This window comes from Pomacea canaliculata, linkage group LG3, assembly GCF_003073045.1.
Source record: "Pomacea canaliculata isolate SZHN2017 linkage group LG3, ASM307304v1, whole genome shotgun sequence".
NCBI classification, from domain to species: Eukaryota; Metazoa; Mollusca; class Gastropoda; order Architaenioglossa; family Ampullariidae; genus Pomacea; species Pomacea canaliculata.
Window position 1 is genome coordinate 37,591,715 of NC_037592.1, and position 12,248 is coordinate 37,603,962.

The following is a 12,248-nucleotide window of genomic DNA, read 5'->3' on the forward strand; positions in this document are numbered from 1 at the left end:
CATGATGGCATTACTACAATCACAAGGCATCGATGCTAACAGAACTGGTTTCCCCCGTTTCTAAGTAACCCGGCTAACTGCATCAAAGAGCTAGGCTCCTATTTCACTGCATGAGGCCACAATTGGATGTACACACACACACGCACTAAAAGAGGCCGGTGTTTGTGTTCTACCCTGCTAAATGATTACGAATGTTAATGCAATTTCATTTTCACTTTAATTGATTCAACAGGAGAAAAAGTGCAAAGACTGACGATCGAGATGCCCTGTACAGTCAGCCTGTAATTGTTTAAAACTCGTCAAAAATACTTCACCCGACTGTGATTTTAAACATCAGCGCAGCTTATGTCTTCCTAATTTTAAATTTTAGTTCCCGAAAAATGACGTAGACCAATGTTCTTGTCGTCTTGCTCAAACGGTCGGTAAACTCTAATAAAGTCCCAGGCGACTCGATTGTTGGTTTATTTAATGCAAAAAGCTCCACGTCATTTATTCATTTATTACATACTTCTAGTTTTCTTGGATGTCTCTGAATCATTATTATAGAAACTATATAATATATTTTATGATTTCGACTAACGCTGCACTGCACCACCGTACTTCTCGTCTCTTGGAGGGAAAAAAAATAACTTTAGTAAACGTCACATCAATTCTGTCCAATCATATCCGAGGGAAAGGGAATGCGCAATCGCTTCCGTGACACGCATGCGCCTTCCCGAATTCTCTTCACCCGAGCTCGCATTGCCATAACAGCACGTGTGAGAGAGGTTGCAACATATAATTTTTTTGTGGCAATATCCTCTCTCAGAGTCTAGGTTTTAACGTCCAAGCTTTTAAATAACGATAAAAACTTTGTAAAAATCGCAAAATAACTTAAAATCTCTCAAAAAAAGAGACGTAAACGCCTATTGAGCAGAGCAATCCGACGAAGCACCGCCATTTCCACGTTCTAAGGTGAGCTGAAGGATTTTTGCATATGGATCATTTCATATCCCTTTACTTAATATTAATCGTTTTGTCTTTCTGTTCACATAAGACATTGTTGGCTTTAAGTTATCTATACATATTTCAACTATATGATGATTAAGTTTTAATTGCGGTCTGGTTGTTCCTTGGTGCCTGAGTAATACCTAGTTTAGCGCAGTCACGTGAGTAGTAGATGACTCAAAATATGCTGTAGTCTATCGTTAAATTTTGTCTGTTGTGGTTTCATTGTAAAGAGTAGTAGAAAATTGTATCTGCAAGGCCATAGTGTCAGTATCAAATCTTTTGGTCATTCTGTTGCCTAAACACGTGTGTGCTAGACAGGTGCGTTTTATGAATGTGCACCGTCCATTTTAACGTGGCTATAGGCATGAAAACTTTTAGTAAATTTTCCCTTTCATTGTATTTTCTGCATCCAGTTTTGTGTTTTTGGCAAACCAGTTACCAGTATTATAGGGTTTTTACCATTTGTGGCTAGAATTATCAATCTATAGACGATCCAGTGAACCGAACTTTAAAACAAATAGTATAACTTACATTGGAATAGTAATACCCTTGTGAGACGTTATTTCTGTGATTTGTTTGGTTTTTTCTTTTTTTTTTTTTTCCTCCCCTTATAGAAATTGGTCAAAGCTTAAAATATGTTACAAATCTTCTGTATGCAGTTTGATCACAACTAGCTACATGCATTGAATAGTGATCGGCGACAGCAAGGCTTTTATTTCCATGGCTGTAGTAGGGGGCTAGCTAGTTATACTAATGGGCATGCAAGTTCCTGAGTCATATTATGTCATGGCCAACAGTAGGAATTTGCTGATCCTATACTCACATGTTGATTTAATGATCTCTGCTATATTTACTATACGTGAGAGCAAGGTGCTAATGAAAAATTAATCCTATAACTCACTGGATATTTATTACAGGCGGTCCTCGGGTTACATCAGCAGAGTTACGATGTTGTGTGGTTACGACACATCTCCCATTCAAGCGGCCCGGTGGCGCAACGGTTAGCGCTGTTAGCGCCTGTCACCAATACAGTGAAGGTTGGCTGCCCAGAGTTCATTTCTTGTCTCGGGCACGCTGTTCTTTCTCTGCACGTGGCATCTGTTTACAGGGCTGACTGCTTGCCGTAATATAGCCTTAGTTGCTGGCACGGCGTAAAATACCAATGCCCCCCCCCCCCAATCTCCATTCACTGTATAAACCCTTGTTTAGACTTCAGTGGTTTTACTTTGTAATGCTTACTTTGTTTGGTGACATTTCATTTCATCATTAAGCATATTTTATAATGTTTTTTGATAATTACTATGTTAGGATAAGTGCTTAAAGTATGTTATTTACGTACAGTATGTGCATATGTTCTGACTTACAGCGACAATCAGTTTATGATGCAACGTAGGAATGGAACGACGTAAGTCGAGGACCACCTGTACATTGATTTGGGTGGGCCTGGACCAAGTCTATAAATGTGGTTCTGGTTGCTTTCCACATTTAGCCAATTTACCCTGTCCAAGCTGGGTTAATATGCTTAATGGATATGATAGATGCAGTCGATACTTGTTATCTTTTTACGTCACTGCTCCCAAAAGTTTTTCCTGCATAAAGTTTTAGTGCGTATGGGTCACATGTAACATGCGCGCACACGCACACACTTGTATATTTGACTTGACAAAGAAAATGGGTATTGCATTGCATAGCTACAAATGCAAATTAAAGCTTGTGCAGTTTATGTTAACAAGATCATAATAAAATGTCTGCGTATATGTTACCTGTGACCCCTGCGCACGCACACTGTGTGAAGCACTTGGGATTGCCATAGCAACCCTATGCTCCTCGAGGAGTAACAAGGACTAAATTTATTTGCCATTAGCATTTCGCTGTTCTTTGACATAACCTTAGTTTCTGACTAGTCCTCTTAATACGTGCTTCATATAATGCATGGATTGCATTAAGGGAAACTCTTGCAACATTAAAATTATCCCAATATGGCTATGTGCCTGTTGGGATGACGAGTGTTGCAACACTGATACAGGAAGAAACGAGGGTTGTTGACTATGTCTTCAACCTAAAATAGCACCTGGGACACAAAAAAATGCCACATTTTCAAACATTCAGTTTCTACATTTCCACTTTATGGTTAGAATTCGTCTGGTTTTGATTGTAGGCTTATTGGTGTCATCAAACTAAGTGAATGTTACTGTCACGGCATGGGTGGCCTAACAACACCCTTGCACCAGACAAATTCGCATTCTTTGAAAACAAAACGATTACCTGAGGCCGCCTTAATCATTTTAATTTCGTTGTTGAATGGCTCAGGGCTTTACAGACTGCAAGACATGTACACATTAATAACATCTCGCCACAACACTATACCCTAAAGGCGACATCGTCTAATGATGGATGCAATGTTTACATCTGGGGTACTTCCCCAATCATTCACAACATAGTCCAATCATACAATCCCAGTATGAATATTACACTCCCCGCACTCTCTTCCAGTAACAAGGTTCTAGTTCTGTTTTCTCACTTATGACCACTCTAGCAATTGTTGAGTACGTTACAAACAGTTCCTCGTTCCTCCTAGGGTTGTCGCTCACCACATGTCCTGCCAACTAGAATCCAGTAACGTACATACAAAAGTTCTAAGTTCTACAAAAGTTTTATTTCAATTTCACAAGAAATAACAGAAAAAAATGTCGTACATGCGAGGTTAATCCTACAACAGGTCAGTACCGCGCCGCATTCCGCGTCGATCAACAATACTCAACTAGGGAGATTTACAACTTATGACTCGGGCACATCTCTTGGTATCCCGGTCCTGAGTATATTTCCACAGCTCGTTACCGACAAAACCTGCTGGTGAACTGTCTTCACCAAACACTTTCTGTCTCAGTAAACCCTTTGCTATGTAATGTTTTTATACATTCAACATATATTTTAGTCCATGAGCCACGAAAGGGTTAAATAGTCTAAAAAACACAGAGGCATGGAGTGGTCCGTGACAGTTACATACATAGTACAGGTTGATGCACTTTTGTATATGGGCTCCTTTATTAGGATGGTCCGGAGACGCAATGGTTAGAACCCCTTGCCAGTGCAGTGTGAGGTTGGACTGTCATGGGTTCAGCTGGGGCACGCTGTTTCTCTGCACGTGGCATCTGTTTACAGGGCCGGCTGCTTGCCGTAATATAGTCTTAGTTGCTGACACGGCGTAAAACACTAATATTCCCCCCCCCCCCCCCCCGCCGCCTCGCTACCTTGCCATGTTATAGCTTTAATAGCTGGCTGAGTGTTAAACATTAATTTCCCACAACCCAAATCAATTGGTATTTGTAGATTATCATTATGTATAGAGTATTATATATTTCTTTCTACCTTACCATTGCAGTTAAAGAAATCAAGATGAATGCCACACCATCCTATCCTATGGCCTCCCTGTATGTGGGGGATCTGCATCCTGATGTCACAGAAGCCATGCTTTTTGAGAAGTTTTCAACTGCTGGACCTGTTTTGTCCATCCGTGTCTGTCGTGATATGATCACACGCCGTTCTCTGGGTTATGCCTATGTGAACTTTCAGCAACCAGCTGATGCAGAACGTGCCCTCGACACTATGAATTTTGATGCCGTTAAAGGTATGCAGCTTTTCTCCTTCGGTTTCAGTCTGTGCACTTAATATTAGAAAATGCTGTAATATATTGTGGTCTTTCAAAGTAATGTTTATGCCTGCCTTTTTTTTTTTCTTTTTTTTTTTAAAGAAAATGCTTCATTCTCAGTCACTTTGTAGTCATGGTTTATTTAACAATTTAAAGGTTGCAACTTAGCACATAATTTTGATTTTTTTTTTAAATTTTTGTTTGTTTAAGGGCGCCCTATCAGAATTATGTGGTCCCAGCGTGATCCCTCGTAAGAAAATCTGGCGTGGGAAATGTCTTCATTAAAAATCTTGACAAAAGCATCGACAACAAGGCCTTGTATGACACATTCTCTGCTTTTGGCAACATTTTGTCCTGCAAAATTGCTTGTGATGAACATGGATCAAAAGGATATGGCTTTGTTCATTTTGAAACAGAGGAAGCAGCCAAGCAAGCCATTGACAAAGTTAATGGATGTTGCTTAATGGCAAGAAGGTGAGTTGTTAGCTATGTTGTGAGAAGTACCCTTAAGGGATTCTATTATTGTGGCCTTATTTGCTGCGTAAAATTAACCAGCCTTTAAGGGACAGTTAGCAGGAGTTCTGTGCTAAGGGGGAATTTGTTGAGCATTGTGGGTTATATTTTCTCATGTCGATTTTTTCCCAGTCTTGCACTTGTATGTTGTATGTGCAGGTGTATGTAGGCAGATTTATCCCCGCAAGGAACGGATATTGATGATGGGAGACAAGCTGAAACGTTTCAATAATGTGTATGTCAAGAATTTTGGTGAAGAGCTTGATGATGACAAACTTCGGGACCTGTTTGCACCCTATGGTAAAATAATTTCTGCTAAAGTGATGACGGACAAAAAATGGAAAGTCTAAAGGGTTTGGTTTTGTCAGCTTTGAAGAGCCCGAAGGTGCAGAAAAGGCTGTGGATACCATAAATGGCAGCGATGTTGGGGGCCGCACAGTCTATTGCGGACGAGCTCAAAAGAGGGCTGAGCGCCAGGCTGAACTAAAGGAGAGATTTGAGAAGATTAAAATGGAACGCATCAACCGATACCAGGGTGTCAACCTGTATGTAAAAAATCTGGATGACACAGTAGATGATGAGCGTCTTCGTAAGGAATTTTCTCAGTTTGGCACCATCACAAGTGCTAAAGTCATGACAGAAGGTGGTCGTTCCAAAGGTTTCGGCTTTGTCTGCTTCAGGTGAGAGCCTCTTGTTAATGGCAAAATTTTAGAGATTTAAAGTCTTTTAATTTCTGGTTATGATGTAACCATTTTGAGCACAAATATTTTTTAATGGCTGTATTTTGAGGGTTTAGGGCTCATTGCATTGATTTTTTTTTTCCAATTGTTAAAATGTCATCCCATCAGCTTTTTACATTTTTACTGACTTAAGTATATTGATGGGTTTGTTTTTTTACTAAAGCTCGCCAGAAGAGGCTACAAAGGCTGTCACAGAAATGAATGGGCGCATCATCGTGGCCAAACCACTTTACGTTGCTCTTGCTCAGCGCAAGGAAGATAGGCGTGCTCAACTTGCTTCACGTTACATGCAGCATATGGCAACAATGCGTCAACAACAGACAGCCCAGTTCAGTCAGATGTTTCAGCCAGGTGCTGGGGCTGGCTTCTACTTGCCTGCCTTACCCCAGGCTCAGCAGCGGTTCTTTGCACCAACCCAGATGCCCCAGATGCGTGCAAACCCACGGTGGCAGACACAACATGTAAGTACTTATGAGTGTTCTGTTTATCGCCAGAATTTTCCTACAGGCAAATAGTACTGGTTTTGGAAGATATTTTCAAAAAGTTTTGCTTCTTTTTCTTTATCTTCAAAGTATAATTCTTGTTGTAGAGCTATAGATCAAGTCCTTTATTTTGGGAGAGAACAGGCCATGCCACCCTCTTCTTTGCAGATGTTGTCTAGGTTTATAGGCAGGCAGTGTATTAGTGCCGTTGGTCCATGAATACAAGCCCAACTGGAAAGGGTAGTCGTGATTCAAAGAATCCTATAAGTTTTGTTTATTTGCTTTAAAGCAATAGTCTGCATCTTTATAGTGAAAGGGATAATTCAGTATATTTCTTTCATCAGTGGCGAGTTTTTTGCTTTCATGCTGGTTCTGTTTAAGGGCCAAAGGTGTTGGATCAGCTCATCTGTTTCAGGTGCAAATACCAGGGGCATTTATTGAACCGACTTGAGTAGTTAGTAAGATGTGTGATGTTCAATAGCTTTTTGCTAACATTTTTTTATCACTTTGCCACTAGGTTGCTCCAACTCAACAGGCAACAGGCTTCCAAGGTGTTCCCCCTGCTCAGGTGCGGCCAAGAGGTCCTGCTGGTGGTAACCAGCCAGGTGCCGCCCGATCAGCGGTCAGTGCACGGCCTATTACTGGTCAGCCTGCTGTTGCTGCTGGAGCGCCTACTGGACCTCGTGCCCCACTTGGTCCAGGTGGTGTCGGTCGTCCAGGTCCAACCATGCAAACACAGGTACAGCTATATGTCATAAGATAAGGCTTGAGCTTTGGTCTTTTTTTTTTTATTTTTTTATGCAAGAATCGGTGTTACCCTGTCTAAAAAAAAATATGCAGAAGATTTTGGATTTCTTTTGAAGAGTAAATGCATTTCATTGATTGTATGAGAAATTAGTACATGTTCAAATATATCATCTTGATTTTTTATCAAATGTTTTAGGTATTACTGACATTGTTTATGTTATGCTGTTTCAGAACCGATTTAAGTTCACGGGTCAGATTAGAAACCCTCAGGCTGCAGTCCAGGGAAATGTAATGCAAGCTCCTCCACAGTCAGTAGTCATACCTGGCCAGGAGCCACTGACTGCCACTATGCTTGCTGCTGCCCCTCCACAGGAGCAGAAACAGGTAAGCTAGTGGAAGGTTTCTACAGAAACTTAAAGCTTCATCAGTTTTCAGTGATTTTCATAGTTTCATCCCATCATGTTTTCATGTCATTTCAGGCTATTGTTGGTATAGTGTATTTTGTATTATTGCATTAATTTTTTCATTAACAGATGCTGGGCGAGCGTTTGTTCCTCTGATCCAGCGCATGTATCCAGATATGGCAGGCAAGATTACAGGTAGCTGCTTGAAATTGACAACTCGGAGTGCTTCACATGTTGGAGTCTCATGAGTCACTCAAGGCTAAGGTGGAGGAGGCGGTTGCTGTGCTGCAGGCTCACCAAGCTAAGGAAGCAGCGGCTGCCGCCAGGCTGCAGCTGCAGCTAAGAAGGAGTAAACTACGTCGCTGGTGACTGCACACCAGGAGGCACTGCTTTTAATTCTTGCTTCATCTGCGTTGGTTCAGTGTGGACTTGCGCATTACTTTGGTCCTTCACCTCTTGCAGTTCAAAGACATGGAAGAAAAGATATTTCTTCATAATGTCATTTGTAGCTGTGGGGGCCAACCTAGAAAAGACATAACTTTGTCTCAATAGATGTGTTGTTTGCTTGCGCTCTTGAGCTGCACGTGCAAAGTGTACTCAATGCATTTGGTTTTTTATGCCATGCTTGCTCTGTCATTTTTTGTGGGGGTTTCCATGCTTGGCAGGGTCTTTTACCATCTCAGTTGTGGCATATTGGGGAGTAACTGTGGCTCCATTAGGGGGTTCTGTCTCGCCTCCATCCAGTACTTCCCACTTTTCATCAACAAAAAAAAAAAAAAAAAGAAAAAAATTAAAGACAGCAATACCTATTTTGTTCTTTTTAACAATTTCATTTAGACATTTGTACTTATCATTTTGTTTACGTACTAATTTGAGGTTTTATTTTTTTTTTTAAAGTCTAGGTTGGTGTAGGGTTTACATGATACCTTCAGCTGTACTAGGCAACATCTGTAACATTGCTGATAGCATTATGTACATTTGGATTGTAGCATTTTTTGTAAGCTAGGTTATATGCTTTTATTGTGTTCTTTAGTATTTTACTTATTGACCTATGTGTATTGTATATACATTGTACGTTCATGAACTGTTTAGGAATATCTTTTATTCTGGAGGAAACTTGCTGCCCCAAAAAAAACAGAAAAGTGTTCCTTTAAAAATAATTACTCAAAAAATAATAAAAGCTGAAAGTAAGTACCTATTAAAACTTTAGATGTGTTAAGCAACAAATACTTGGATTTTACTATCTGCTGGAGTGGTATAGTTGACACAAAAGTTGCACCATCTTTTCAACGTTGTTATGATAAGACTCGGGAAATGAAGACTTTTAAAAAATGTTCAAAAATAGACTGAAAAAAATAGTAAAATTTCACAAATTACTTTTCGTTTCATTTGTTGCGTGGATGTGGTTGCTTGCTTTTCTAGCATGCATTTTTTTTTCTTTTTTTTTTAATAAGCTCGCTGCTACTTATTAAGTGGAATTATCATATTGCTTCTAAACTTTTGCTGGTGGTACAGTTTAAAAATTAGCCTGCGATATTTGGTCATATAGTAGTGAAACATTTGCAACATACACACCCAGATGAGCCATGCACTGAAATATTTAAGCGTTCTTTGTCAATTTTGAATGCTGCTGGCTTTGCTTAGTTACAAATAAACGTGCATGTGGTCTATATATTTTTCAAGCACTTCATTAAGTGCTGATGTTATGCATATTATTTTAGTGGACTCCAAGCAAGTCGCTGTATCACGAAGACATTAGTTCGGACATTTTGTTGCCCAACGGATCTGCCACTGATTTAACATGTCAAGCTAGTCTCGACACTGCTTATAACTACAGAGGAGGCGCGCCTTGATGTACCTATCAAGTGTTTCAGTGGATAATACTGGGACTGGCTAAGAGAACCATGAAGGGAACCCATGTTATCCATCACTTGGCAAAGGTTTTCCCCGTAAAAGCACCGGTGACGGCATTAGGATCGCAGCACTCAGACTGGGTAGAACAATGGGAGGGGTGAGAAAGTCCCGGCCTACAAAAACGCCAAACCTTTACTACAGTCAGGCCCGGTTCTACCTATTAGGCGAACTAGGCAATCGCCTAGGGCGCAGCGACCGAGGGGGGCGGAAAAAATGGCCTGCTTTTTTTTTTTTTTAATGAATAATTTTAGGGAAAAATGTCATTTTCACAAAATGATATTAGCAGGACACTTTCCATCTGCTTGTAGACTGACCATCGACGCTAGTTTCTCAGTACATGTATGACAGGAAAACCCCACTATCGCATTATCCCAGGGCGCACCTGCAGTGACCACAGCTAACCAGCAGGCAAGTGAGGGCGGGAGAGGGCGGGGAAGGGCGGCGTTGGTGGAAGGCACCTTTTTCCTCTGCTTGTAGGTTGACTTCACCACCGAGTTTCTCAGTTCATGTAGTGATGTAGTACAGGAAAACCCATTATTACTGGCCGCACTTGAAGTGACCAGCTAACCAGCGGGAAGAAGAGGGCGGAGGGCTCGGAGAATAGACAGCGGAGGGCGGTTGTGGATGGGGCCTGGTCAGTGCGGACCCCTACGATGGAGTGGACCAACATTCCACTAATACAAGCTCACCTTTCTTTCCTCTATCTTACTATTGAAGAGGTTCCACACTTATGCATTGAAAACACTGCAGCTGATATCAGGGACAACAACACAAAATAGACTTGAGTTTGCTACGCGAGTTTCTCTGTGTTATGACAACTGTTTTTATGCTCAATATTGTTTACACTTACGAACTTTCAACCCGAAGGAACTTAGCTAATGTCACCAACGCTTTCTTAGTTAATAAGAGTATTAAAGTCTTTAGCAGACAAACATCAAGGTAGAGCCGTTTGAAGTTTATAGCATATCTATTTACTGACACTGATGTCCTATAGTCTTGTACTTACTGTTGTGACTCATGGTCGTGAATATTTAACTTTCTTATTAATTATTAAATTTCTGTTCGATTGGTGTATTACGCTTAATTTAGTTGTCAACTTGTAATGTTTATTTTTATTATCTAAGAGTGCATCTGTTTGTCTACAGTTTGAATGGCTAGCTTGTTGTTTATGCTCCATTGACAGAATATTTGAAAATTGGTTATTAAGAGATAATGCGTACTAAGACCTACAGTCTATATACTTCTCTTGTTTTCAACAAAACCTATGCTGGACACCACGCAGTGTTGATCAACTGGACTGTGTGGGGAGCTGCCTGACACCATGATTTACAACTTTGCATTGTTAGCTGTCTCAGAAAACTCTCTCTTGACAGACTCTTTTCATTGCCCGGACTCCGACCCTGTGAGGTGTGACTTGGATGGGAAACAAGTAGCTGCTATCAGGGTGGTCTAGAGGCTGGAAGCTGTGATAGCTTGAGTTTTAGACCACACAGCAAAATAAGACGGCAGAGGGCAAGGTGCTACACATTTCTTGTCATCCATCAGTGTGCACTCCATAAAACCTTTTACACGAGTGTTTGAAATCCCCTACTCATAAGTGGAGGTCTGATTGGGAGGCATGCAAGCATCCATGTGTGTATGATGCACGCCTGCAATTGAAAAACAGACGTACTTTTTCTTGACAAAAAGTAGTTCTTACTTATAAAGTTATTAATCAAATCTGACAGCAAATTCTCGAAAAAGATTTAATTTTAATAAGCCATTCTTTGACACTCTGGGTTAAACGCCTCTGGTCGTAATGAGTTCTTGTAGAAAACCACTTTTCTACTATTTTTAAGCAGCAAACATGTAGTCAGTTCGGTGTTACTTGTTAGTTCATCTGTAAGATGAGAAAGAAGAGAACCATTGAAAGGACTTGCCGATGGAGGTTTTAGGTGGACAGGCCCACAGGTAGCGATAAATCTGTCACAGTTAATGACCAGTCGGATCAGACTAGAAGACTGGACAAAGAAGGTGGTGCGATGTTACTTGATAGTTGTCCGTGAGATGAGAAAAAGAGGAGAGAGAAAGACTGAAAGGACCTCAGTGGGGTGGCTTAGTGGAGAAGGGAAGAGATAAATCTCTACCACTGTAAAGAAAGTCAGATCACATTACCAGGGCTGGACAGCCGAGTGGGGAAGAGGTAGTTGTAACTTTGAACTTAAAACCCACAGGACGATGTCAAAACCTCACTTTTCTGAGCGGCTGCTGATATCTCGTGCTGCTGTTTGAATTTACTTTGTAATCGTCTGTTTTGGAGCGATCATCCTTCCACAGTTGAATCAGTAAAGGTTGTGAACTGCATTTAGCCGTGCCAGACTGAACAGTGCTGCTGTCTACAGCCACTTCACGAAAGTTTGTACAGATAAGTTCGCATGAATTTTATACACTGTGACATAGCTGTATATAGTTTATTAACACGATTTTTGTCTTTCTTCACATTAATTTCATTTCCTTATTTCTTATAGTGCTTATTTTGATTGTGTGGATGCAACGGGTTGCGATAGCGCTGGTGTAACTTTTTGCAAAACTGTTCATTGCACAAAAGGGTCCGTGACAGTCTGGTGGTCTTTAGCACATCACAGTCGCGTTGAGTTCTGAGACAGATCGCCGCAGTCATTACTGGTGATATTTAAGCCTAGCTTTCTTGTTTGAACTGCGTCCATTGAAGACAGATTTAAACAGATTCAGGAGCACAGTGCATTATTTGGATTTCTTTATGATATCCAAAGCATTTCTGAAAAACCAACGAAGGACATTCTACTATCTT

The 12,248-nt window shown here is 40.7% G+C and overlaps 1 protein-coding gene across 1 annotated transcript; it reads left to right on the plus strand.

Moving 5' to 3' along the window:
- The first annotated feature begins 706 nt into the window (after positions 1-706).
- LOC112558984 (polyadenylate-binding protein 4-like) lies at positions 707-8,289 on the plus strand. Its single transcript, XM_025229774.1, is given in 15 exon segments — positions 707-954; positions 4,373-4,618; positions 4,850-4,888; positions 4,891-5,091; positions 5,094-5,113; positions 5,312-5,330; positions 5,333-5,484; positions 5,486-5,832; positions 6,056-6,353; positions 6,892-7,113; positions 7,353-7,505; positions 7,655-7,670; positions 7,673-7,720; positions 7,723-7,746; positions 7,749-8,289. Coding segments are annotated over 14 exon segments (1,917 nt in total). The 5' UTR covers positions 707-954; positions 4,373-4,386; the 3' UTR covers positions 7,895-8,289.
- The last annotated feature ends 3,959 nt before the right edge of the window (positions 8,290-12,248 follow it).